Consider the following 26,957-nt stretch of genomic DNA (forward strand, 5'->3'; position numbering starts at 1 on the left):
CAGCCGGATAAATTGTATGTTCCACCCAACGGCTATTTTATTCAGCCCGCAAGGGGGAAGCAGCGGCCTACAAAATCTCATTCAGGTAGGTAGGTTCAGTTCTTGGAGGTTGGGGAATGCTTATGGGCAAGGCCTTATGTCTCATCCCAACTCGATTATTCAATTCTAAGCGCAAAAGAATTAGCGTCCAAATTTTATGTACAAAATTTAATTCTCTCACTTCCCAATGTCATAGAAACTTGAAATTTGGCATGAGCATTGATTATGTCATAAATGGGAAAAGCTAATGGGTCCCAACTTGATTATTCAATTCAAAGCGCCAAAGAATTAGCGTTCAAATTTTACGTACGGAATCTAATTCTCTCATTTCCTGGTGTCATAGATAGATAGTTAGATAGATAGACTGTATGCAATAACCCTGATAGATAGATAGATAGATAGATAGATAGATAGATAGATAGATAGATAGACTGTATGCAATGACACGTACAGCTTGAAACCATAAATACTAGAGCACGCCAGCCATTTACAGTCAGTCTCCATTGGAGTTGGAAGTGGGCAAACATGTACTAGGCTATCTTCCCAAGAAGCCACAGCAGCCGGATAAATTGGATGTTCCACACAACGGCTATTTTATTCAGCCTGCACGGGGGAAGCAGCGGCCTACAAAACCTCAGTGGTCGCTGCTGCCGTCATCTAGATATATAAAAACGAATGTATGTATGTCTGTCTTCGCAGCAACGCGCGACGGGTACGCTAGAATTAGCGTCCAAATTTTATGTACTGAATTTAATTCTCTCACTTCCCAATGTCATAGAAACTTGAAATTTGGCATGAGCATTGATTATGTCATAAATGGGAAAAGCTAATGGGTCCCAACTTGATTATTCAATTCAAAGCGCCAAAGAATTAGCGTTCAAATTTTACGTACGGAATCTAATTCTCTCATTTCCTGATGTCATAGATAGATAGATAGACTGTATGCAATAACCTAGATAGATAGATAGATAGATAGATAGATAGATAGATAGATAGATAGATAGACTGTATGCAATGACACGTACATCTTGGAACCATAAATACTAGAGCACGCCAGCCATTTACAGTCAGTCTCCATTGGAGTTGGAAGTGGGCAAACATGTACTAGGCTATCTTCCCAAGAAGCCACAGCAGCCAGATAAATTGGATGTTCCACACAACGGCTATTTTATTCAGCCTGCAAGGGGGAAGCAGCGGCCTACAAAACCTCAGTGGTCGCTGCTGCCGTCATCTAGATATATAAAAACAAATGTATGTATGTATGTCTGTCTTCGCAGCAACGCGCGACGGGTACGCTAGTTCTATATAAATTTAAATGTGTGTATGTGTTTTTTATATGATTGCCTTAAAAAAGGTGCTATTGTATAAGCACCGAAACGCGTTGTCTTCTACATTAAAGTATCGGAATATATCTCTGTGGACCTGAGTGCATCTTCCTTTGATGTCGGAGTCGACACTTCAAGGAGGGGGCTTCTGAGCATCACACCCCCCTCCTGACCAGTAAGTGTTGTTTCTCTGCCGTTCTTTTCACCTTCTGGATAGATCTATTCTCTCACCACAGTACCGTGTAGCGCAGGGACGTTTTTTCTAACAACATATTGTTTATATTTCTCTTTCTTGGAGGGGCTCTCTGTTTAAGAGAAACCCTCTATATGTCCTGCAGCTCTCCCTAAATCCAAGGGATTGGATATATGTGGCAAAGAATCCGAAGACAAACTTTGTGGTGCATTCCTATTGTTTTTTCCTGATAGAGGGCCTAGACCGTAAAATATCAATATTTGCAGATGATACAAAATTATATAAGACAATTTAATACAACGGAGGACAATGTATGGCTATAAAAGGACCTAGATAAGCTGGGGGCTTGGGCAGAAAAATGGCAAATGAAGTTCGATGTTGACAAATGTAAGGTTATGCACATGGGTAGGAGAAACGAATATCACCAATATACACTAAATGGGGTACTGCTGGGGAAAAGTGATATGGAAAAGGACCTGAGGGTACTAGTGGACTGTAGATTTAGCTGGAGCAATCAATGCCAGACAGCTGCTGCAAAAACAAATGAAGTTTTGGGGTGCATTAAAAGAGGTATAGGGGCGAGGGACGAGAACATTATCCTCCCACTATATAAGGCACTTGTCAGGCCCCACATGCAATACTGCGCACAGTTCTGGGCACCGCTGCTCAGGAAAGATGTTGCAGTGCTGGAGGGGGTTCAAAGAAGGGCAACTAAATTAATAAATGGAATAGGAGGACTGGAATACCCAGAGAGAGAGACAGAGTGAGAGATCGATAGAGACAGAGAGAGCGATAGAAAGACAGTGAGAATTAGAGTGAGAGAGCGATAGAGAGACAGTGAGAGAGCGATAGAGAGACAATGAGAGCAAGAGCGATAGAAACAGAGAGAAAGTGATAGAGAAACAGAGAGATAGATAGTGAGACAGACAAAGAGAGCAATAGAGAGACCGATAGAGAGAGCAATAGAGAGACCGATAGAGAGAGCAATAGAGAGACCGATAGAGAGAGCAATAGAGAAACAGACAGAGGGAGAGTGATAGAGAAACAGAGAGAACGATGGAGAGACAGAAATAGTGAGAGAGAAACAGAGAGTGATAGACAGAGAAACACAGAGAGAGTGCGTAGAGAGACAGAGCGATAGACAGCTAGAAATAGCCATAGACAGAGAGAGAGCGATAGACAAACAGCAAAAGACAGAGAGAGCGATAGAGAGACAGAGAGAGCAATAGACAGAAAGAGAGAGAGACAGAGCGATACCGAGACAGAAAAAGAGAGACAGACAGAAGCAGACAACAAAAGAGAAAGGCAGACAGACAATGAGACAGACAAAGAGAGAGAGAGAAAGACAGACAGAGAGAAATCTGTAGGCTTTTTTATATTAGCTATCTGCTCCAAATACAAAGTAACACTCTAAATAATCATCTAACCAAGCAGATTTAGAAGTTCACAACCACCACCCTTAAAACGTTTTATGTTCGCGTAGCGAACATCAGGTCAATCTAGAGAGTTAAATTGACTTGTTGGGGTTTTTTTTGCCTTCCTCTGGACCAACAAGGGAGGGGTTGAAACAGGCTGATCTAGATGGACATTGTCTTCATTCAGCCTAACATACTATGTTACAATCACATTGCTTTACGCAAGTTCCTCAAACTTCAAAAACATCAAGTATGTATAATTTTTTTTATAGACAGCATATAAAAGTGTCCTATTCAGATTTTTTGGAATGCACGGAGAGTTAGCAAACCGATAAATGTATCTGCATACAGTGGTCACTCACAGGCTTCCATGCAAAAAACAAACCTTCTTCTGGATAGAATAGCTCAGTCTAATATACTATTCTATACTCAAAAATTAAAAAAAGGTATACCAAAATATTACCCAGAGGGATGCCAATAAGATACCCTCTTGGCTTCTGGACGGTGAAAAAGACACATACAGCAAACATAGGGTTCCAACACAGCGTGAATGTTGTTTTTTAGGTTTTCTTTAAACCACAATGCTTCCATTGACAGAAAGCAGAAATGGTGAGAAATATAAACAGTGTTAATTATAAGGTTAATAATCACTATACAATGATTAAACTTTATTTATCTAAGGCTGAACAAAATATTACAAATGTGTTCAGTATTTTGCATCAGTATTTATAAGGCAAGACCAGGAATTGCTCCTAGCCATGGGGGGGATATACAGTGATCCCTCGCTATATCGCGGTTCAATGATTGCGGCTTCGGTGCATCGCAGATTTTAGATAGACCATATGTAATTCTGTTTTCGCAGAGTTTTGTGCTATATCTTGGAATTTGGCAGTACATACAGGAAATACAGTACGCCACAAGCGCTTGCCAACGTGAGATTGTACACGGCACCTTATTGGGTGATGGAATGTGTTCTGTACCGGGTTCGGGTTGGCTCACTGATGGTAGCATCAGTGTGTTTGTTCACGTTTGCGATTGTTTGGCAGTTCACCCGACAGATTGATATGTGTAAATATAACACCGCTACTTCGCTGATTTTCACGTAGCGCAGGGGTCTCTGGAAGCTAACCCCTGCGATAGACGAAGGATCACTGTATAATGGAAAGATTTATACTTCTCTTCACCGTATCCACTTAAATTTTTTTACTTCAAAAATACTGATCAAATTTACAATATATGCATGAGACCTTAAAGGGGCTTTCCCATATCAGACTTCTTTGACATATCCACAGGGTATGGTGGCATTTGGTGGTTTGAGTATGAGAACCGCTACAGTTCCTGAGTTTTCGAGACAGCTTAGCTCAGCTCATTCAAGTGTTTCTATACTCTCGCCACTCTGGCCATGATTAGCCAAGCAGGCAATATCCCTTGCAAGATTCCAAGCCCTCTCTTTAAATCAGGGGCTCTGAGAAGGCTCATTCGGAATCTTCTTGTGTATGGTAGACTTGTACATTTCTAAATGTCATCCCAGTAAATTATAGTCTTGAGGACTAAGAAGATGCAAGTCTTGGCACTTCATATGCTAATTTGAAATGGGTTATCCAAATGATAAAAAATGTAACCGCTACAAATGGTATAAAAAATACTACTCAGCTGTACATATATGTTGTACCTTCCTCTCAACAGTATCTTCGATATTCTGAGAAATGAAGCAAAAGCACTACATGGGCTCTCTGTTTTGGGAATTAAAAATGAAGACATCATCAAATATTTGCAGCTGCAAGTTCATCCAGGAGAGGAAAACTATGCTTTAGATATCCGGAATTCTGCCATCAATGTGAGTGATCTCATATCTATCTATTCTATCTTTCTGTTCTATCTAATCTATCGACCTAAACTATCTATCCCAGTTAAAAAGGTTGTCTTGGCTCCAAGAAACCTGGCAGGTTCTTCTCGAAACATCACCACGCCTGTCCATTCTTTGCCGGTATTGCAGCTTGGTGCTTTTTTTTAAGTAAATGGGGCTCAGCTACAATACCACAAACAGCTTGTGTGTCACTGTTTTTGGAAGATACCAGCCATGTTTTTCTTGCTCCACTCCTTTAACAAATTAATAGTATTCAAATACGGTACAGATTATACTTAAAAATGCTTACAGTTACTGTTCATTTGCTGGAGGACAGAATGCGTGTTCAGAATATTGAAGGTACAAGAATGAAAATTTCCAAAACAAGCCAGTGGTCAATTTGGCTACTTTTATTCACATGTTTAAAATGGTGGACAATGCTGGCACTAGTCTATAATAGCCAGTCCTTTAAAGTTGTATTCTTTCACTACAAAGGATAGCCCTTATACCATGTATTTAACCCTTGCCAATCCAATTTGTATCCTAGTTTTCCTAAGGGGCTTACTCTTTTTCTGCTGTTATACAACAGCGCTATCTGCTGGCTAAAGCCAGTACTGCATGTGGTGATACGTTGGATAGGCTCCAACAGCAGAGAGGCTGGCAATATACAGTAAGAGAACCCCAACAAACGCCTTCCAAATCAGAGCTGTACAGCCTTAAATCATAATGTCTTCAGAGGTCAGACAGTGGATTGGAAAGGGTTAAAGGCATAAGGCTGCCTGTAGTAATGCAGGTTTCAATCATGTTTTGTGATGCAGTTCCTGGAGTTGACTCAAAGTAGAGGGGAAATATCCATCCTTTATATTCCACACCTGAATGTGGCATCAAAGCCCTGAACAAAACCTGCACCAAGTACTGGCATGCTTTATTTTATAATTGGATTTTGAGCTATAACCATTATTCTTTTTTAGAGATTTTGTTTACTCGACCCTGATTTTTATGACCGAGGCAAATGTGTCAAAAAACTCCCTTAACCTCTTCCTCTCATAGCCGATTTTGGCCTTTTTGATCAAGCCCCATTTTTCAAATCTGACATGTCCCTTTATGTGGTAATAACCTCAGAATCCTTTCAGTCATTTAGGTTATTCTGAGATTGTTTTTCATGACACATTGTATTTATGTTAGTGGTGAATTTCTGTATCAAATTTCAGTAGTTTATTAAAAAAATCCAAAATTTAGAGAAATTTCTAAAAAATTTGCATTTTTCAGAAATTGAAATTAAGACAGATTGTTGCACCACATTAAATGGTCAATAACTAACATTTACCGTACACTATGGGGGAAATGTAGTAAGACCGACATTTCCAACAAGGGTATTAGAACACTTTTCCCCAGAGCACGGTGCACTTAATACATGAAGAGGTGCAGGCCTCTTGATGTATTATGTGCATCAGCGACATTTTCGTGTGCCTACTCAGACATGTACTCCAGGTCTCACATGGTGGACATTGCTGGTATAATTTAAACTAGTTTATGGCGTAGATTATACATTAATCTGTTGCCTACTCCCAACAATCCCCATCCTCTTTTCTTAAAATAAAGGATCGGTGTGGCACAAAATGAAGAAAAGTCACAAAGTTTTTAGAAATGTTTGTAAAATCTACTTTTATAGATCAATTCTGTTTTGAAGTGCCTTTGAGGGGCCTATTTATTAGAGACCCCCATATATTGCCCTATTTTAAAAACCAGACCGCTCAAAGTATAACAAAATTAAAGGGGTTGTCTCGTGAAATCAAGTGGGGTTCAGCGCTTCTGTATGGCCATATTAATGCACTTTGTAATATACATCGTGCATTAATTATGAGCCATACAGAAGTTATTCACTTACCTGCTCCGTTGCTAGCGTCCCCGTCGCCATGGATCCGTCTAAATTCGCTGTCTTCTGGCGTTTTTAGATGCGCTTGCGCAGTCCGGTCTTCTCCCTGGTGAATGGGGCCGCTCGTGCCGGAGAGCTGGTCCTCGTAGCTCCGCCCCGTCACGTGTGCCGATTCCAGCCAATCAGGAGGCTGGAATCGGCAATGGACCGCACAGAGCCCACGGTGCACCATGGGAGAAGACCCGCGGTGCATCGTGGGTGAAGATCCCGGCGGCCATCTTGGTAAAGGAAGAAAGAAGTCGCCGCAGCGCGGGGATTCGGGTAAGTAATAAACTTTTTTTTTTTTTTTAACCCATCCCTTGGGTTTGTCTCGCGCCGAACGGAGGGCCTATTGAATAAAAAAAAAAAATGTTTCGGCGTGAGACAACCCCTTTAAGTTTAGGGCGCATTTACATGTCCCTGATTTGATGCAGATTTCACACCCTCAATTTGAATTCAACTGAAAGGGTGAAATCTGCTGCAGATCTGCACCAAAATCTGTAACAAATTCTGCATTGAACCAGCGACATGTCAACGCACTCTAAGGAAGTTTTATTAATGCCTTCCTCACACAGATGGTTTTTTCTGCATTTAGCTCTGTGCTGTCAGCGGCTCCCATTTTTTTCAATAGAGCCTCTTACACAACCTCAGAGAGCCGCTCAATCGTGGTGCTGATTTTCGAGCAGAGTCTGTTCTATTTTGGGGCGTTTAGCGCTTCTCATCAATGATAAGGAATGCTAGAAGCCGACATTGGCCACAGCAGCTAAAATAAACAACGGCAATGCGCTGCGATTTAAATTACCGCGCTTTGCCGCGTTGATGTGTGAGGGAGGCCTAATGATTATAGAGATGAAATTTAAATTTTGCCTTTTTTTTCTTTTCTTTTTGCATATTTTTAAGTAATTTTTAAACTCCACATTTATCAACCTGATACTACAGTTTTTAGAAACGTCCTACATGTGGCCCATGTGTGCAATATGACTCAGCCTTTTTTTTAATGGCATGTCCTGTGCGGAATAAATCATATAGCAGCTTTATAGTAAGCGTTGTTACAAATGCAACAAGCTCAATTTTGTAAGCTTTTTTTTCTTGGAAAAATGTGACTTGTTTTTATTTTCTTTTTCCATGAATTTTTATTGTTTATTATTACATTTACTTGTCTGACAGAGGGACTTGAACATGCAGTTGGTTAGATAATACACTATGCCACTTATGTAATGCAGCATGTTATCTATGCTTGTCATTTTCCTCAATGACAGGTTGCCTAATACTGAGTCTGGCAGGGCTTAATACGCCCTCACAAATTTCAGGCCCAAATGGCATTATTTGGCCTTTGTTTTCCAGGGCAATAGTGTACATTATATGGGGGGTAAGATGGAGTGAGGGAGAGAGCCCCAAATGGTTTGAATGACATGGTTGACCTCTAAGGAGTGGCTAGGGTTATTGTTTAAGGGTATTCCAGTAAGATTAGGTTATTCCCTCTTAACTTTAACTCTTGTAAGGTTATAAAATCTAACTATAGTAAAGTATTTGCTTTAGTAGCGGTCATTAGCTTTTTATATAATTGTTCTTCAATTCTTCCTCAAATCAGAATGTACCCATATTTATAAAGGACACTTTGTTCTTAAATGTAGATTATCACATAAACTGAATTTTAAAAGCTTAAAAAGTCTGTCTGAGTTCTAGCTTATGAGAAAAACACCTTCTGCATGCAGTAAGATAACAAATAGACATAAACTCGCCTCTCCTCGCTCCCGCAGCACTGCTCCTCAGACATCACTGTTATAGGCTTCCCCAGCCTGTTCATGGGATGTCACAGATGTTGAAGCCAATATTTAAGGAGATAATGGATGTTGATGAATATGATGCTGTTCATCTCTCCACCGATAACTCACCCTCGGACACTGCCCATATGTCCGCCCACAACCTTTGTGGCGCCCGTCAATTGGCTAACTGATAGCTAATCGTCCCATGTAAGGGGAGTGAACCTGGGGCTATTTAAAAAGAGACCTCTAATTTACTCTGTGGCTCTCCTTCTGTCAACCGCTCACCATCAGAGCTGGTGTTTCTATTTGTTGTTTTCTTTTTTTCTAATATCTGGTCAGCATCAGGACTGATGTCTGTACCTACTTATTTGGCATTCATGGCCTAATAACCTTGGCTAATGCATCTCAGGTATATTTACCTGCCTTCTCCTTTATATACAGGGTGATTTGTGCCTCAGGTGTATATTAGCAACTCCAGGGTGTCAATGGAGATTATTTAGTCTCAGCCCTGTGTCTTTTTAAAGACCTGTTAGGAAGCCTTCTTTTTACCTTATTGAGATACCCAATTGTGGGTTAACACACCTGAGGCTTAGCTCCACCTGAAAGCAAACATCACATTACTCCTAGAGCATCCGTCCTTGATATTGTACTGAGGGCCCTAGTTGGACATCATTAAGGGTACTACGTGGTTGCGAAACACATCAACAGCCTCTTGAGTGTTTATCGTCTTGGTTGTGGATCTTAGGCCATGGTCCTCAACCCCCGTTCTGAGGGCTGCGGTCAGACACCACAACGGGGTACTAGCTAGCCTGGTGATATTGATGAGTGGGGGTCTTTCCAGCTAATAATCCCCCTTTTATCTGGGCCCTACCATCCATCAGGGCCGTATTATCCCATTTTTTACATCTTAGAGGTCTGTTCACCTTTGTACTATAGTTTCTCTTTTGCTATAGAATCTAGGTGTTTTCCCTTCTAACCCCATTGTTTTAATTAGCAATAAAACAGTTGTTTTAGGTTTTCCTTTTGTAGGGTTTTTTTCTGTAAATTATAATTTAATAATTTTTAAAGCCTCTTTGCCTCTGTGAAACCTAAAAAGTTTAAGGGATTTAAAATATCCTGGAAACACTTTGCAGGGCTCTCACACAGTGGAGATCAAATAACTAGATTTTGTAAGGACTAACTTACCCTAAAATCTCATCATGTTCATTGGGGGACACAGCTTTGACCTTGGGTATATAGCACCTGCTGATTGGAGGTGGACACTAAGCAGACAAACGAAATGGCTCCTCCCGCTTGCTATATATCCTCTGCAGGTACTCCGCTTATCAGTTTTGTATGCAAGCAGTAGGAGCGCCCCAGTGGGCCTTGTTACGAAATGGTAGTGCTTAAAATAACTTAGGAGAGCACCAGTGCAACCATAAAAAAGAACCACTATCGGGTGTGTGCTATGTCCCCCAATGAACATGACGAGAAAGAGATTTTACTGAATTACAGAATCTAGTTTTCTCGTCTGTATCATTGGGGGACACAGCTTTGACCTTGGGATGTTCCAGAGCAGTACTCAAGGGGTGGGAAAATATAAAAAACCGCATGTTTATAGAAGCGTAATCAGCTCTTTAACCGCAACTAGCCTTAATGGGTGCCTAGGCATCCAGTATGCTCAGAGACGGAGCTAGACAGGTTGCCATAACGACAGCACCACTGTTAAAGGGTTAGTTGGAAGCACCTCAGGTGAAGACATGGGAGTTACCACTACCAGAGGGAGTTGGAGATGGAGACACGTGGCTCCAAAATACCATTAGTATCAGCCTTCTGAGACTGTGACAATGGCCACAGCCTCCACCTTCTGCATGAAGCCCTTGGACCCTAAGGGAAGTCTAGGCCTAGGAAAAAAGGTGTCTGAGTTGTGAAGCCAGGGTGTAAATGGCTGACTGAGCTAGCAGCACAGTCCTCCTAGAAAGAAACAGATGTTAGTTTGGTTCCAAGTCCGCCTGGAGAGGTACCAGACCCATAGTGGTTCAGTATGTCAGAGCTGATTGGAGGGGAGCTAGTAGACGGATCTACAGCCCCCAGGCACCCTGCCAGAGGGCAAACCCCCCGACCTACCACGATGCTTAGATAAAACAAGACGAGATATTCTTTGACTGACTGGATGTCAAACCCATATAGCAGCGCGAGCGCACACAGTATGCGGCTGTGGGCACCCTCAGCCCGCATCTTATCCTGTAAACGAAGAAAGCGCTAAAGCTGCCCTCAAATACACTGCAGTCGGGCCACCATAGGGAAGCTAGCCATCAGGTAAGGCTTCCCTGTTCCAGAGTGGAGGAACAATGTGTTTGTGGACTTTCTATGCACAGTACTCCTTCCATATGGAAGGTACCACAGATGTCGGCAAGCCCAGAGTACTGCTGATAACCAGTTCGAACATGGCTGGATGCAATCTCGCACTGCATCGAGAGTGCACATGGCACGTGTCTCTTGCCTGTCATCCTGGAAATGGATACTGCACCAAGGCTGCCTGCAGAGAACCGCAGGCGGCACCCCTCAGTGAGCTAGCTATTAGGCAAGGTTCAACCCAGTCTGTAACAGACTTGAGGGGCGATGAGTCCGGAGACTCCCTGCGCGAGTACTCCTTCCACATGGAGGGTACCACAGGTCTCAGAAAGGGTCGGAGCCATGCTGGCAATTAGTTTGAACACTGTCATTCGTAAAGACGAGATATTCTCTGGCTGGATGTAATCTCGTATTGTAGCAAGAGCGCACATAATATGTGGCTCTGGTCGGCCCCTGTCCGCATGTCATCCTGGACTCGGACACTGCACCAAGGCTGCCTGCAGGGAACTCCAGGAGGGGCAAAAGGGGAGCTACCGATAGGCAGGGCTCAATCCGGTCCAGAGCAAACATGAGGAGTGATGAGCCCAGAGACTCGCTGTGTGAGTACTCTTTTTAAATGGAGGGTACCACAGGTCTCAGCAATGCTGGTGACATGCTGGCAATCAGTTTGAACACAGTTGTTCGTAAAACGAGATAACCTCTAGCTTGGTGTAAATCTCGTACCGCAAATAGTAAAAGATAATCCTTGTGCAAGTACTCTTCCCAGTGTGGGAGGTACCACAGGTCTCAGTAGGCCCAAAATCACACTGAGATTGCCCGGGCAGCAATGTCTGTCCATTTGCTCTCCTGCATAGGGGTAGATTGGAAAGTAATACTGCTCCATTGACCGGCAGGAGAAAGTAGAGCCATTGTGCCTTGGAATGGGGTACATAGCCATTGAGGGGGAGCCTGAGCTGTGCACGAAGGAGACAGCAGGTCTCCCATCTTCCAGCTACAGCCCCTGCCATACAGGACCCTCTGTGCGCAAAAACATCTGCCGCCTTGGCACAGTGGTCGGGCAGGTCAAGTGGTCCGGCCAGCGGCCAACGGCAAATAAACACAATGCAATATACAGTGGCCAATACATACATAGCCATGGCGGCATAAACCAAGCCGTGTTACCCCATGCAGACACACAGCAGCTATACACGGTTAATGCCGTATAGCGGATATACCTTAAAGCCGTAGACTAACTATACATAGTTAATGCCGCATAGTGGATATGCCTTAAAGCCGCACAGCGGCTATACACAGTTAATTCCGCATAGCAGATATGCCCCTAAAGCTGCACAGCAGCTATACAGTTAATGCCACATAGCGGCTATAACTTCAAGCCGCATAGCGGCTTTACCTTAAAGCCACACTGCGGTTCTACCTTGAAGCCGCACAGCGGCTCCACATTAAAACTGCATAGCAGCTCGCAGGCATGCCGCACGGTGGTGGTAATCTGTTTCTCCTGGATACATCAGACATGCAGGAGAATGACACTGCTCACACCTGGACATACCAGAACAGTGATATAAAAGTGTGACACAGTTCACACAGAACAGAACCTGCGCAGAAAAGCAGGAAAATGACACTGTTCACACTTGGACATACTAGAACAGAGATACAGAAGTATGATACAGTTCACACAGAACAGAAACTGCGCAGAAAAGCAGGAGAATGACACTGTTTACACCAGGCCATACCAGAACAGATATACAGAAGTATACACAGTTCACACCAAACAGAGCTTGCACAGAACAGAACCACCCGACATGCAGGAACACAGGACTGCTCAAGAGGAAAACCAGCAAACACTGACAAGGAGCTGGTGTATATATACATGAACACGGACTTTGGGAATTGGCTGACTGAAGCACCACACCAGGTCAGCACAATCAACCACACATGTGAAGCTGAACCGCTAAGAAACCACAGATCCCAGCAGCAAGCTCTAACATGGCCCCAAGGCAGCCAGTGTAGGCATAATGCAAACCGCATGGTGGCAAATACCCCATGCAACAAATACACAGCCTGTCAGGCAGCGTGACACAGGTGGGAACTCCTGTACAGGGGCAGGGCAGCAAGTGAAGCTATTTTGTTACCTGCTCCTTTTTACTCACCTATCTTATTTCTTCCTTCCTTTCCTCCAGCAGGGTCCCTTGACCAGCTCCCCATACCCCGCAGGGAGGGGAGATGCGGCTTCCCTGGGGGACCTATGGCTGGCAGTCAATGAACTGGACCCCGGCCGTGCCACCTTTTCTTCTCCAGGTAGGGCAGACAATGGACATCAATGTTTGGCCATTTGCCCTCCTGCGAAGGGGTAGATCGGAGAGTAATACTGCTCCGTCGACCTTCAATCACTTCTTGGAGAAGGACAGACACTTGCCGTCTGCCCTTCTCATGGGGAACAGGTAGCGTGCTGCCTGGCCTGTCCCCACATCCCTGTCCTGAAGACCTTGATTGAAGAGGTCTGCCTCCTACAGACACTAAGCTAAAAACTGATTAGCTGAGTACCTGCAGATGGTATATAACAAGGGGGAGGAGCCAACTTGTTTCTCTGCTTAGTGCCCGCCTCTAATCAGCAGGTACTATAAACCAAAGGTCCAATGATACAGACGAGAAATTAAATATTTTAAAGACTTGTTTTTTGCTGGACGAGTTGTATTTTCCATTGTTACGATTTAATGCATCATATAATGTACTGGAAATCGGAAAGATTTCGAAGTAGCGTGAGATTGGGGGGTGGGGGGACTACATTTTTAAAAATTACGTTTAATGTTATTCTGTGGGATGCTATAAATATGGCAAATTCCAAATGTATATAAATTCTTTGCTGCATTACTTTAAAAAAAAAGAGGAAGGGTTACTTACGCTGATTTTTAGGTCTACAGTAGTGCTCCGTTAAACAGTGACAGCCAAAATACCCTCATAAAAGTGACTGTCACAAATACTACAAAAAAAAAAGAAATGTTCCGTTCGGGGAGCTTTCCTGCTCCCCGAACGGAGCAGGAAAGCGGAATCCCTGCTGCAGACGGGAACACACTCTTGCACAAGTATAATCTCTGCAAAAACTGTCACAGTCACAAGGAGAGAGTTCTTTCCCTGACAATGTAATCAGAGGCGTAACTTGAAGCTCCTGAGCCCCCATGCAAAATCTGTTACACGGCCCCAAACTATAATGATTTATTCATAGTACTGGGCTCCCTATATGGAGTAGAGAGGGCTTACTCAGGATAGGCGTGATAACATGATCAGGCTACAGAGGGTTTGTTGTCTTACTATGGAGACACATAGATTTACATAGGAGATATAGAAAGAAAATTATTCATAATGTTTTATCCAAATTACTTGCATTTTTGTTTAAGCGACTGGCCTAAACAAACAAGTATGGCCACACCAACTTCTCTTACATACCTGATGCACACTGTACATTAGTATGCATTATTAGTCTAAAGGCCCATTTAGACACAACAATTATTGCTCAAAATTCGCTCAAAAGCCATCTTCTGAGCGATAATAGTTGTGTCTAAACGCGCTGCCATCATGCACTGTTCGTTAATCGTTGATTTCTAGCAAACTAGATATCACCAATGACTGTTATCAGTGCCGCATGGTGATTTGCTCAGTGGGCGGTGCTGATAGCATTCTTTTAGCTGGTATCCTGCTGGGACTTCTCAGCGGGATATCAGTTGGAAGCTCCGAAAACAAAAGGAGCTGTCAGCGCTCCTGCTGTTTCTCGGAGCTATTAGCTCAGCGGGACACCGCTAATAATTGTGAGAACAAAGCAGCTGTTTGCATATACACAACAGCTGCTGTTCTCAGAGTTATCAGTGGTGTCCCGCTCCGCCTGCATTTAACTCTTTAAATAGCTAATTAGCTACTTAAGAGTTATGCAAAGATAATCGCTTAAACTGTCACTCAAACTGCAGTTTGAGCAATCGTCTTTCAGTCTAAATGCACCCTAAGCCGATGCGACCGTGTGACTGAGCCGTTACTGCAGAAAGAAGACGGCCGTACCTGAAGACGGACGTCTCTCTGCAGCGCTGATGAAAGAACACATGACCGACAATGAAGCCGGTCACATGTTCTTTCCTCCAGCGCTGCAGAAAGACGTCCATCTTCAGGTACGGCCGTCTGCTACCTGCAGTAACACGGGCGCCGATGCGCCCAGGTGACTGAGCCCTAAGACACTAAACCTGCAATGATTAATTAGTGCTGCCACATGAGCAGTGCTGACCAATCAGAGCAGCATGTTGTGTCTTAGACTACTGAAGTATATTAATACACAGTGTGCATCAGGTAGTCAGGAAAACAGTGCGGCCATCTTGGTTTCTGCAGACCCGGAGGGTTGCTTTAACTTTAGATGTATTGGGTCAATAAAAAAAAGATTTGGTTGCAGAGGTGGACATAGCATTAAAATTCATTTCCCACAAGACGAGCATCCTAGATATTGGTGGCTTTACTTGCTGGAAGAAATGTAGATACAAATTTCACCTAAACAGAGATATGACACTAATCATGCTTGGATATGGGCCATGTATTCCTCTTCCATAGCATACTCAATAATTACCAGAGACTAGTATACGATTAAAAATTGGTGGAAATACGTTGACTTCAGAATGGTAAACATTAGCTAACAATTATTCTTGGCTGAAAAGCAAAATATTTTTCCTTTTATTTCTGTGCCCTCTCACGTGTTTTTGTGAAAAGTAATTAACTAAGAGTCTACAATGATAAATGGCACATGTCCTTTTAATGGAGTAGCAATTTAAAACAAAATACACAGAAGAAATGAGTAAATTGAAATTCGGGGCTGTCGAATTACCATGTTATCACTATGCATGAAATTTTGATGATGTGTATATAAACATGGTTGCTTGTCAGGTAGTTGATTGATGACATTTTCTACTCTTATTTTTGTTTAAAAAAAAAAAAAAACTCCTTTGCATAAAGGTGCAATGTATTATAACCCACATCCGATATCAGGATTCATATATAGTACATTAAATGTATTTATGGTTTTATTTCATGTGCATATCACTTCCTTATGAAGCTCTTGTGAAAACAAAAAAATAGACATACAGTAGAAGAGATCTGTTAAAGGCGCCCATAGTGAACAATAACCCCCCCCTCCCTTCACCTCCCAACAGGCCACAGGTTTTGGAACCCCAAAAGATAGTTAATCCTGCCAGACACAGTCAGCAAGATATTTCCCCTGCAGAAGGTGATATAGGGGAAATGTACTATTACTGGACAACCATTCTAATAAATGGCCATCCTGTAACACAAGGACAGCTTATAGTCCTGCCTCGGAGTCATTCCATTTTATAGAGGGGGATACCAAGCAGGGGGTCTATCAACACAAAATACATAAGACACATCAACAGGGTTTGGGATCTTGACATGACCTCTTTAAAATAAACTGACTTGTCTGCTCGATTTTTCAGTTATGATTAGTACATATGCCTGATAATTATATGCAAAATAATTAGTGCAACTTTTTTGGCTTGTATTTCTATGGTTAGAGAGAGAATGGGAAAACATGTCTTTTATTGATTTGAACATCTGCTCTCACTAGGTCTACTAGTCAAATAGGCATTCTTACTAAGTTATTGACTAGCTTTTCTATGTGAATGTGCTTAAAGAAGTAGCTTCCAGTCATTGAGTAGGACCACCCACTGGACTCTTAGGCCCAGAAGGAGCAAGGATTTAGATCAATAACTTCCTAGTTATACGGAATCTTTCCCCTCAAAACCATACATATTGATCAACACAACTCCTCTTGCTGTAATAATCGTGCCCACCGGTAGGATCCGAATGACTGGTTTGCTTTCTCTTTGACGTTTTCACATCTTTCCTGTGAATAAATGGGGTGGTTATTTATAACGTAAAATGTTGTATATTTCACTAATATAGCTCTTTTCAGGAAAGGTTCAAATCATATAAAGTGAGCAGTAAGTCACATTTGGTCTCATAGCAGCGGGATTTCCTACAGTCCTTCATTTACTATAGATGTTTGGACTAAATTAAGTCTCCCAGAGCTGGTAGAGTTGACTACTGCTCTTTAATGCATGTGTGTTTCTAGTTTTTAGACACATGTATTCATAGATCTCACTATGACAGCAGATTTCACCTTTTTGATTAGATTGGTATTAAATAGGGATGAGTGAGTATACTCGCTAAGGCACTACTCGCTCGAGTAATGTGCCTTAGCCGAGTATCTCCCTGCTCCTCCCTGAAGATTCGGGGGCCGCCGCAGCTTACAGGTGAGTTGCGGCGGGGAGCAGGGGAGAGTGGGTGGGAGAGAGGGAGAGAGATCTCCCCTCCGTTCCTCCCTGCTCTCCCCTGCAGCTCCCCGCCCCGTGGCGGCCCCCGAATCTTTCGGGACGAGCGGGGAGATACTCGGCTAAGGCACATTACTCGAGCGAGTAGTGCCTTAGCGAGTATACTCGCTCATCCCTAGTATTAAACCCCCGACATAGGCACCCTGCAGCATGCACTACATGTGGATGAGGTTTTGAGGCGTATATTGTAATGGATTTTCTTCCAGATTTTCAATGTGGAATTTTCTATGAAAATCTGCAACGAATCTGCCATGATTTTTTATTATATAAATCTACAGCTTTAGGGTATTTTTCCAGGCACAGTTATTGAAATGGGAAATACCTTATGTAAAAAGAGATTAAATTTGTATTGATGCTTGTGTTTCTCCAGTGGGTTAATGATATTGAGACTGATCACAAATATTCAAAATGGCCTTCAAGTCTCCAAGAGCTGTTAAGACCAGTGTTTCCTGGTGCCATACGTCCCATCAGACGCAACTTTTTCAATTTGGTGAGTATCTTCCCTTCTGTATTCCATTGTGAGCACAATAAGTGTTTAAGAAATGCTTATAAAATCCTCATTTTCTGTTTAAAAACCTTGCAACATCGCTGTTAGATAAGACGTTTGAAGTAATAAAATGATTTACTTCATGTCCTTATGTGAATTTCTTAGTGCTCTGGAGGTGGAGTGAGTATATGTATGTATGTATATATATATATATATATATATATATATATATATATATATATATATATATATATATATATATATATATATACACAAAATAATTGCCCTCTTTCGGGTTTGTTGGGTGGACAGGTGCTGTCATTGGTACTATGCAATCAATAATTACAAAATCACGAAGGGATGCCCCATATAAGCGTCAGGGCTAGGATAACTGCCTACAATACCTTCTTTCTAAAAGCTAGGATTAAAATTGGAATAGACCGATGCTAATAAGGAAGGTATGAGAAGAGTTTCCATAAAACGAAAATAAAAAGTGTTTGCATAACTCTTCTCATTGTTTTGGTTCCCATTTTGGCAAGTGTAGAAGAATACGGCGTTCACTATCATTTTTTGTATCTGTTATTCTCAGGATGTACAAATTATAAGCACGTGTATTGGAAGCAGGAACTATGACTTGATACTGTGACAGTTTACAAATTGATCCTCAGTATTTGGAAATCCCACTTGCAGATGCTCTGATTGTAAATGGACATCTGTATGTCTGAGGGATGTATTAGAAGGTTCGTTAAGAGGATAAAAACGGAGACGATTTAAGAAATAGGTGCAACAAATTTTGTCTCGCACATGACTCGGATTTCTTTTTTTGTGGACCATTTGTTCTTTTTTTATACACTAAATTTTAAATAGAAAACTGAGGCATCTGTTGTGAAGAAAACCATTGAATTGCTAATGAGATAAGCAGAAAATAAATACAATTAGTTGCTTCTGTTAGGAAGAAAATATGACAAAGATTAATGGTGTACAATAGGCTGGCAGAAAGAATATCCTTGCCATCTGCTTTAATCATACTACAAGTTTTGCAACACGCACAGGAATGGTTTGTTCAGTGGTGTCATGTACTGAAAGAGAGGAAAGTCATGCCGACCTTCTAGTAGGTTAATGAATATCTATATTGCTAGGAATAAATTAAGAACAATGGTAACCGTGCCTTTTTAATATACAGACAATCTCCATCAAAATGACAAGAATGCTCGGTTTCTACTAGACAGTTGTGTGCCTTATCTATGTGTTTTATTCTATAATTCCTTTAAAATGTAGTTTAATACCGTGTTGATTCTTCCATAGCGATGGATTCTGTTTGCCAAGTTTACAGAAGTGTTGAGAAAATATATCCCAAAAGTTCGTTCTAATCCTGCTGGGGGCTTGTACCGTTGAAGAAGTCCTTGGGGGCAATATGTTCCTAATGAGAAAGTAACTAAGCCTTTGGGGGATAAGAGAAAATAGCTGCGGATTAGGGAATAACTGTAGCTTGAAGTAGTAAACAATGCTTAGTCGCCTAAGAACGTGTTGGCACAGAAGTTAAAAAGCCGTTGCTGAAATAAATGATGCGTCCTAAAAGTAGAGAGGTTGGCATATACAGTATGCTTCAATGCTGGGAGATCTCTCAACCACAGTGGTACATAATCCAGCAATTCATTGAAGCATGGACACAAGGGAGGCGTGAAGATGGAAAGGTGATTGCGATAAGCAGTGCTTAAAGTGATTTCACATCTGCCTGTCTTCCTTTTCTACTTAATACTATTAATTTTTGTGGAAATATGTACATTTATATAGAAATTAGTGAAGTCTTTTGTGCATCTCTAGGCATAATCCTGGGATTTACTAGTCACCCATTGCTTTAGCTGTGTTTTAATGTCTGCACTATGTGTTTAAATTAAATAAAAAAGAAAGCATTCCAAACTTTTCAAGAATAAATACATTTCTGTTAATTAGTAAATTGTAAGTTAAGTACCAAAAAGGAAATAAAATGCTAAGTAAATAATATCTTTCACTGCAACACATGGCTTATGGCCTCTTCGCAGTTCTAAAGCTCACCATACACATTCAACAACTCTCCCCCGGCCATCCCATGCATATGAATGTTCAGTTTATGTCTAGGGAGGTAAACCATAGCCAGACACCTCTGGGACGTATTTACCTCCTGGGTAACAAAAGGATCAGGCATTGGAATGCAACATTCCCGATTCTTCTTTACCCCAACGTCATTTGTCAGGAGAAAAGTGGAGCCATCCCCATACAAAATCAGCAAGGGATCAAATACTTATTTCCTTCACTGTATGTAAGTTTGCCCACTGTCAAGGACATGAACAGTCTATAATTTTTAGGGTGGGTTAATTTTAACAATGAGAGATAGAATATCCCCCCAAAAAGTCCAGAAAATCACACTGTCTAAATTATATATATTTATTTGCATTTTGCACAGAGAAATAAGTATTTGATCCCCTACCAACCATTAAGAGTTCAGGCTCCTCCAGACCAGTTAGACACTCCTAATCAACTCGTTACCTGCATTAAAGACTCCTGTTCACAGACTCAATCAGTCAGACTCTAACCACTACAACATGGGCAAGACCAAAGAGCTTTCTAAGGATGTCAGGGACAAGATCATAGACCTGCACAAGGCTGGAATGGGCTACAAAACCACAAGTAAGACTCTGGATGAGAAGGAGACAACTGTTGGTGCAATAGTAAGAAAATGGAAAACATACAAAATGACTGTCAATCGGCATCAATCTGGGGCTCCATGCAAAATCTCACCTCGTGGGGTATCCCTGATCATGAGGAAGGTGAGAGATCAGCCTAAAAGTAAACGGGGGGAACTTGTTAATGATCTCAAGTCAGCTGGCACCACAGTTACCAAGAAAACCATTGGTAACACATTACGCCGTAATGGATTAAAATCCTGCAGTGCCCGCAAGGTCCCCCTGCTCAAGAAGGCACATGTGCAGGCCCGTCTGAAGTTTGGATGATTCTGAGAGTGAGTGGGAGAAGGTGCTGTGGGCAGAGGAGACAAAAATTGAGCTCTTTGGCATTAACTCAACTCGCCGAGTTTGGAGGAAGAGAAATGCTGCCTATGACTCAAAGAACACCATCCCCACTGTCAAGCATGGAGGTGGAAACATTATGTTTTGGGAGTGTTTCTCTGCTAAGGGCATAGGACTACTTCACTGCATCAATGGAAGAATGGATGGAGCCATGTACCATAAAATCCTGAGTGACAACCTTCTTCCCTCCACCAGGACATTAAAAATGGGTCGTAGCTGGGTCTTCCAGCACAGCAATGACCCAAAACATACAGCTAAGGCAACAAAGGATGGGCTCAAAAAGAATCACATTAAGGTCATGGAGTGGCCTAGCCAGTCTTCAGACCTTAATCCCATAGAAAATTTATGGAGGTACCTGAAGATCAGAGTTGCCAAGCGACAGCCTGGAAATCTTAATGATTTAGAGATGATCTGCTAAGAGGAGTGGACCAAAATTCCTTCTGACATGTGTGCAAACCTCATCATCAACTACAAAAACCGTCTGACTGCTGTGCTTGGCAACAAGGGTTTTGCCACCAAGTATTAAGTCTTGTTTGCCAGAAGGATCAAATACTTATTTTTCTGTGCAAAATGCAAATAAATATATATAATTTAGACAATGTGATTTCCTGGATTTTTTTTTTATATTCTATTTCTCACTGTTAAAATTAACCTACCCTAAAAATTATAGACTGTTCATGTCTTTGACAGTGGGCAAATTTACAGAATCCGCAAGGGATCAAATACTTATTTCCTTCACTGTATCAGATAAACATCAGACCCTACTGCGAAAATCATCTTTTAACAGATGGTGGCAAATCATTGCAAATAATAAAGTGGTGGAAAGTACAACAATGCTCAACATGGTCACTGAAAAAAGTATTCCCTTAAAAATGACCACTTTATTTAATAACTATTAAAAGTACATATCGATAGACCAATATGATTGCACAAATATTAAAAAGAAAGTATGTGACAATAATACATAGCACATCACATGTATAATATATTAGTAAATATGGCTATAATAAAGAGGATACAGCTAATTACTCTGATGAAATAAATAACCGTAGTAGATATCGTCTGTGCTATGTCCAATATGCCACGAAGCAGTTCCAAAACTTTACAGATACTCCATTCTCAGACCGGTGTTGTTCTCTCCAGAATCATTAGCAAGAGTTCTGTGGGCAAGAACTAACCCTACACTCTCCTCTACAAACACACTGCTTAACTGTGGGGCAATCATCCTGAGAAGAACACCCCCGTCCCCATGGCTGTCACGTACAATGTACCTACCCCGTTTCCCTGAAAATAAGACATACCCTAAAAATAAGACATAGCATGACTTTCCTGAATTTTTGAGGATGCAAAATGATTTTTCAGGCTTTTTGAGGATGCTTGAAATATAAGCCCTACTCCAAAATTAAGCCCTGCTAACAGTTAATTAAACAAGTTAATTTAAATAGTGTCCAGGCAGCTATACATGTAAAAAAAGTTAAACCTTTTTGAACAAAAATTAATATAAGACACTGCCTTATTTTCAGGGAAACACGGTACTACACCCTATCAGTGTCACATACATATACAAGTTCGTCACATACTATATATTCCCAATGCCTTTCTTGCTGTTACGTCTTCACTGAGATCATCAGGGCACTAAATACAATAGAGGCAATAATAAGAGAGCTTGCCCATAGAAGGACATCCAGATAATGATGCCAACTTATCACCTTGGAAACAAAAGGATTCAGTTGTGAATTTCGGCGTCCCCGATTCTTTTTTGCCATAACATCATCTGTCAGGGAAAAATGGAGTTGTCCCCATACATATTTGATATCCCTCAGACCCCACCGCGAACTTCCTCTAGCAACATACGACTTGCCACAGTTTTTGATTTGTGCTTTAACTCTAACCCTGGTCATTTGCAGTATAGGATATGACTAGCGCGCTTCCTGTTCAGGATTGTCCAGTTTTTATAAGCATTTTATTAGCTCAAGGTTTAATGGGGGAGAATATATCTGTGTATTTTCCCACTTTCCTCCTAGCTATTTTCATGAGGTCTGTACATATACAAATCTATGTGTCAGATAATTATTTTAGCTGGGTTTAGTCATTTGTATTTATATTAAAGGTTTTTTTAATGGTAGTCAGTTCTGTGATGAATATGAATTAGTAGTGGTCCTCCAACAATCGCCTAGTTTGCTCCGTGATTACAAGAATTGATGATGGGACAGGTTTAGTAATCCTGTCTAGTATTTAGACAGTATAAACTTAGACTAGTCTGAAAGTGAACCAAAGTTCTCACAGTGGCTCACACTGTATGATAGAATTGGTGTATCTGGTTAGACATGTTAGACTCTTCTAACTTTACACCGCCTATTGGTTGGCTTACTTTACGCAATGTTTTGAATCAAAAGTTTGGCCTATTTTGCCACAAGTTGGTTTCATTTCCGTTCCTTCCCACTAAACTCTGCCTTATTTTCCGCTAATCCACATCCCTTGTCTAGTGAGGTATTAAAGGTGTCTAAAGCACAATGTAATAGATGACATGTAGTTTGACACAAATTGAGACATAATTTAGTTTTTTTTGGGGGGGGGGGGGGGTTGTTAAGACCCCAAAAGCTGCCAGTGCATAACTAAACTGCCCTCACTAAACACATGGAAACTCTGAGGGTGTTAATTCACATTGTTAAATGATGCTACTGACTACTTTCCAGACACTTGAATGCATTGTGTATCTATCATTAAACAAGTAGCTCTATGCTGTTCATTGTTCATGAATATTAAGTGACTTTCACAATTTTCATAGGTTCTTTTCCTCGATCCCGCTCAAGATTATGTTGCTGATTACGTGAAGCTGGCTGAATTATTCTACCAACACAATGTGCCTCTCAGGTATTGTATGGTAACTGGCAAAAGAGGAACTATCCATTATAAAAATGAAATGGTAATATTGTAATTCTGCTGCAGTAGATATAAAATATGCATAAGGGAAAACTGACGGTAATAACAAATAAACTGTTCCATATTTTCCCATGACTGTGCATGCATACTAACGGGAGCCTTCGGAAAGTACCCTGAGATACATTCATCTAATTTTAAAATTATAGAGACTCTAAGTACATTCACATTTATCCAGAGTTCTAAGGGTTGCGATGTAGGAAAATAAGCTTAAGATCGGATCCACGTGGCCATATTGCACCCGAGAATCTGACACAACTTGTATCCAGCAGCACACAGACACTTGTCCAATGTGTATAGACAGAGCACATCCCAAGTCTTATTCTCATCTGTCTGTCATACAAAGAAAATAGCAACTTCACTTTTTTTTTTCCTTTACATATATAGTTTTTTTACAGCAATCGCTGTGCAGGATAACATAACTTTATTCATTACGTTGATACAATTACAGCAATTCCAAATAAGTACATACATAATGTTTATTTTTTGTGTTTGTGTTTATATACTTTTCTATTGCCACATACCAAGACCCGTGAGATTTTATTTTTCTTTTGTCTAGCTATATAAGGCCTTCTTTCTTTGTGGGACAATCTGTAGTCTTCATTTATATGATTTTGGAATACATGCAGCTGTTCTTCCTTATTTTTCCACTTGGCTCAACATATCCTGGGATGTGTCGCACAAGATGACTTAACACCCATTTACACGCAAAGATAATCTTTCAAATGATTGAAAGTTTTAGCATTTTTTTTGCATAAAGTCTTAATGGACACTAATCATCATTTGCATGTAAATGGGCCTCCAGGAGCTGTTTGCAGAGCCCAGCTTGTGACTAATTACGTGCCCTGCATTGTTCTCATCAGGACTTCCAGCAGAATACAATGTAATCCCACCTGTAAAGTTTACCTTAAAATCCTTGTTCAGATGAAAAGTGCAGGATGACAGCGTTTACACGTAACCCTTATCACTCATTTTTGGTCATTTGAACAAATTTTTGCGATAATCGTTACATGTAAATGGGCCTGAACTCTAAAATAGAAAAAAAAACTGAATTTGCCTAAGGCTGTCTGGAGCTGTAAATGCTGTTTGTCTGTGTGGCCACCCAGTTATTGTGATACGATTTTTTAAGTTTTATTCTGTGTTTTTGGATGCTAATGAGCAAAACACAGCAATTCTGGCTTTTTTTTTTTGACCGGCATTCACCATATAGGATAAATAATGTGATATATTCATTTGTTCCACAAGGAGAGCATGTAATGTCTTATGACTGTCAGTGTGAAAGTCTTATGACTGTCATACTGACAGGCATCATATTAGAGCTGACATCTGACTTACAGCAGGAGTCTCCGCTCTCTAAAAACCACTTACCGTAGATGTCATGCCAAATAATGACCACAGCATCTAAGTGGTTAAGTGGATGGGATCAGAGATCTCTCTGATACTGGCTGTTAGAGCTGAGCTTGATTGTCATTAAACTACAGCCCACCAGCTCCACCCAGCATGGGACAGTAGACTAGGTCGACATAAAAATGTGGCGGCCTAACATAGGGCCCCTTAGTGACTGCTGTAAAGAGGAGTTTTAATCACTAAGGGGTTAAGTAACTCTAGTGTGACACTCGTAGTAGGGGCCATTAGAAAGGTCGCAGGTACTTTTCATAGAACTATTTTTGCCTATGGAATATTTTCACTATAATTTCCATTTGTATTTCTTTCTTTATAGGATTGGTTTTGTGTTTGTGGTCAGCTCTAATGAAAACATTGAAACCATTGAAGATGCTGGAGCAGCATTGTGTCGTGCCTTTAATTACATGGCCGATGAATCTGACGCTTCTCATGCTTTCTCATCCTTAATCAGAGTATGTATTGATCATATATTTTGCTTAGTATATGGTCTGTCTTAAAGTTCTGAACATCTACTTGAAAAAAAAAAAAACTCATTCAAATGTTTTCCATGTTGTATGTTTGCAAGGAGCATTCATTGAAAAGGATCCTGTCATCTTTGTTAGGCTGTCCTAATTGAAGACAGCATAAAGTAGTGACGGACATGCTGAGTTTTGTGATCTGTCACTCATATGTTAGTGTTAAGTGGTTTTGGAGACCTTACTCTTTTATCCTGTAGTACGCTGCCGGAGAGGAGTCTCTGCACTCACTCTCGGTGATTGATAGTTCTCCCTGTTAGGGCTCACTTACATGGGTGTATGCATCCTGTGTATTTGCTGCATATGTTAAATCACCATTGCTTATATTTGTGCATATTAAGTATCCAAGTAGGACAAGCTGCTTTTTTTTCGTGCGCATGAAAAAAAAATGCAGGGGTGAATAGCCTAACAGAAATTAATGGGTTTTTAGCGCTGTGTATTATGAGCATGAAAAATGCTTATGCAATACACGGGCAACACACATTCATGTAAGAGTGGGCATAGCGAGTAAGCTGTCAATCACAATAGGTGGGTGGGAAAGCTACAGCTCATAACTAGTCCTGTCTCCTCATTGGCTCCTGCAGATTTCCCTTGGGTTTGATATACAGTACAGAAGTGAGGCCAATATCTTTTTCACAATTCTGATAAAAAATAGAATGATGAAACAGGAAAGCTGTGGGTATTGATCACATACCATCTGAACTGCTCAAACCAGTGCCAGTCAAGATCCTAACTGACCTTTGTCAAAAGATCTGGAGCTCCAAATCGTGGCCCAAGACTGGACAAGATCTGTTTTCGTCACACTTCCAAAAAAAAGGTGATGCTCAAGAATATTCCAATTACCGCACCATCGTATTCTTCCTCACGCAAGCAAAATTCTTTTAAAGATCATGCAAAAATACATTGTGACAATTGTTGAACGGGAACTGCTGGACATTCAAGCTGGCTTCGGCAAAGGACGTGGCACCGGAGACCAAATCACGAACCTGTGCTGGATCATGGAGAAGACATGCGAGTATCAAAAAGACATGTGAATGTGTTTCATCGACTACAGCAAAGCTTTTGACTGTGTCGAACATGACAAACTTTGGAAGTGTCTGAAGCAAATGGGCGTCCCAGAACATATTGAACAGCTTATAGGGTCGCTTTAAAGCAACCAAGAAGCAACGGTCAGGACAGGTTATGGAAACACGGATTGGTTCGGAATCGATAAAGACGTACGGCGAGGCTGCCTTCTATCACCAGTTCTTTTCAATCTGTATGCAGAAATGATCATGAGGCGATGCAAATTGGACAAATTAGAAATTGGAGTCAAAATTTGGACAAATTAGAAATTGGTGGC

General features: G+C 41.2%; 1 protein-coding gene across 2 annotated transcripts in view; it reads left to right on the forward strand.

The window, feature by feature from the left end:
* UGGT2 (UDP-glucose glycoprotein glucosyltransferase 2) overlaps positions 1-26,957 on the forward strand; it is a 268,510-nt gene that overhangs the window by 78,435 nt on the left and 163,118 nt on the right. For both annotated transcript variants that reach the window (XM_066580528.1, XM_066580538.1), the window contains exons 12-15: positions 4,659-4,809; positions 17,575-17,694; positions 23,545-23,630; positions 25,417-25,552. In XM_066580528.1, the coding sequence (XP_066436625.1) occupies positions 4,659-4,809; positions 17,575-17,694; positions 23,545-23,630; positions 25,417-25,552 (493 nt within the window). The remainder of the gene's footprint in view (positions 1-4,658; positions 4,810-17,574; positions 17,695-23,544; positions 23,631-25,416; positions 25,553-26,957) is intronic.

This window comes from Eleutherodactylus coqui, chromosome 1 (assembly GCF_035609145.1).
Source record: "Eleutherodactylus coqui strain aEleCoq1 chromosome 1, aEleCoq1.hap1, whole genome shotgun sequence".
NCBI classification, from domain to species: Eukaryota; Metazoa; Chordata; class Amphibia; order Anura; family Eleutherodactylidae; genus Eleutherodactylus; species Eleutherodactylus coqui.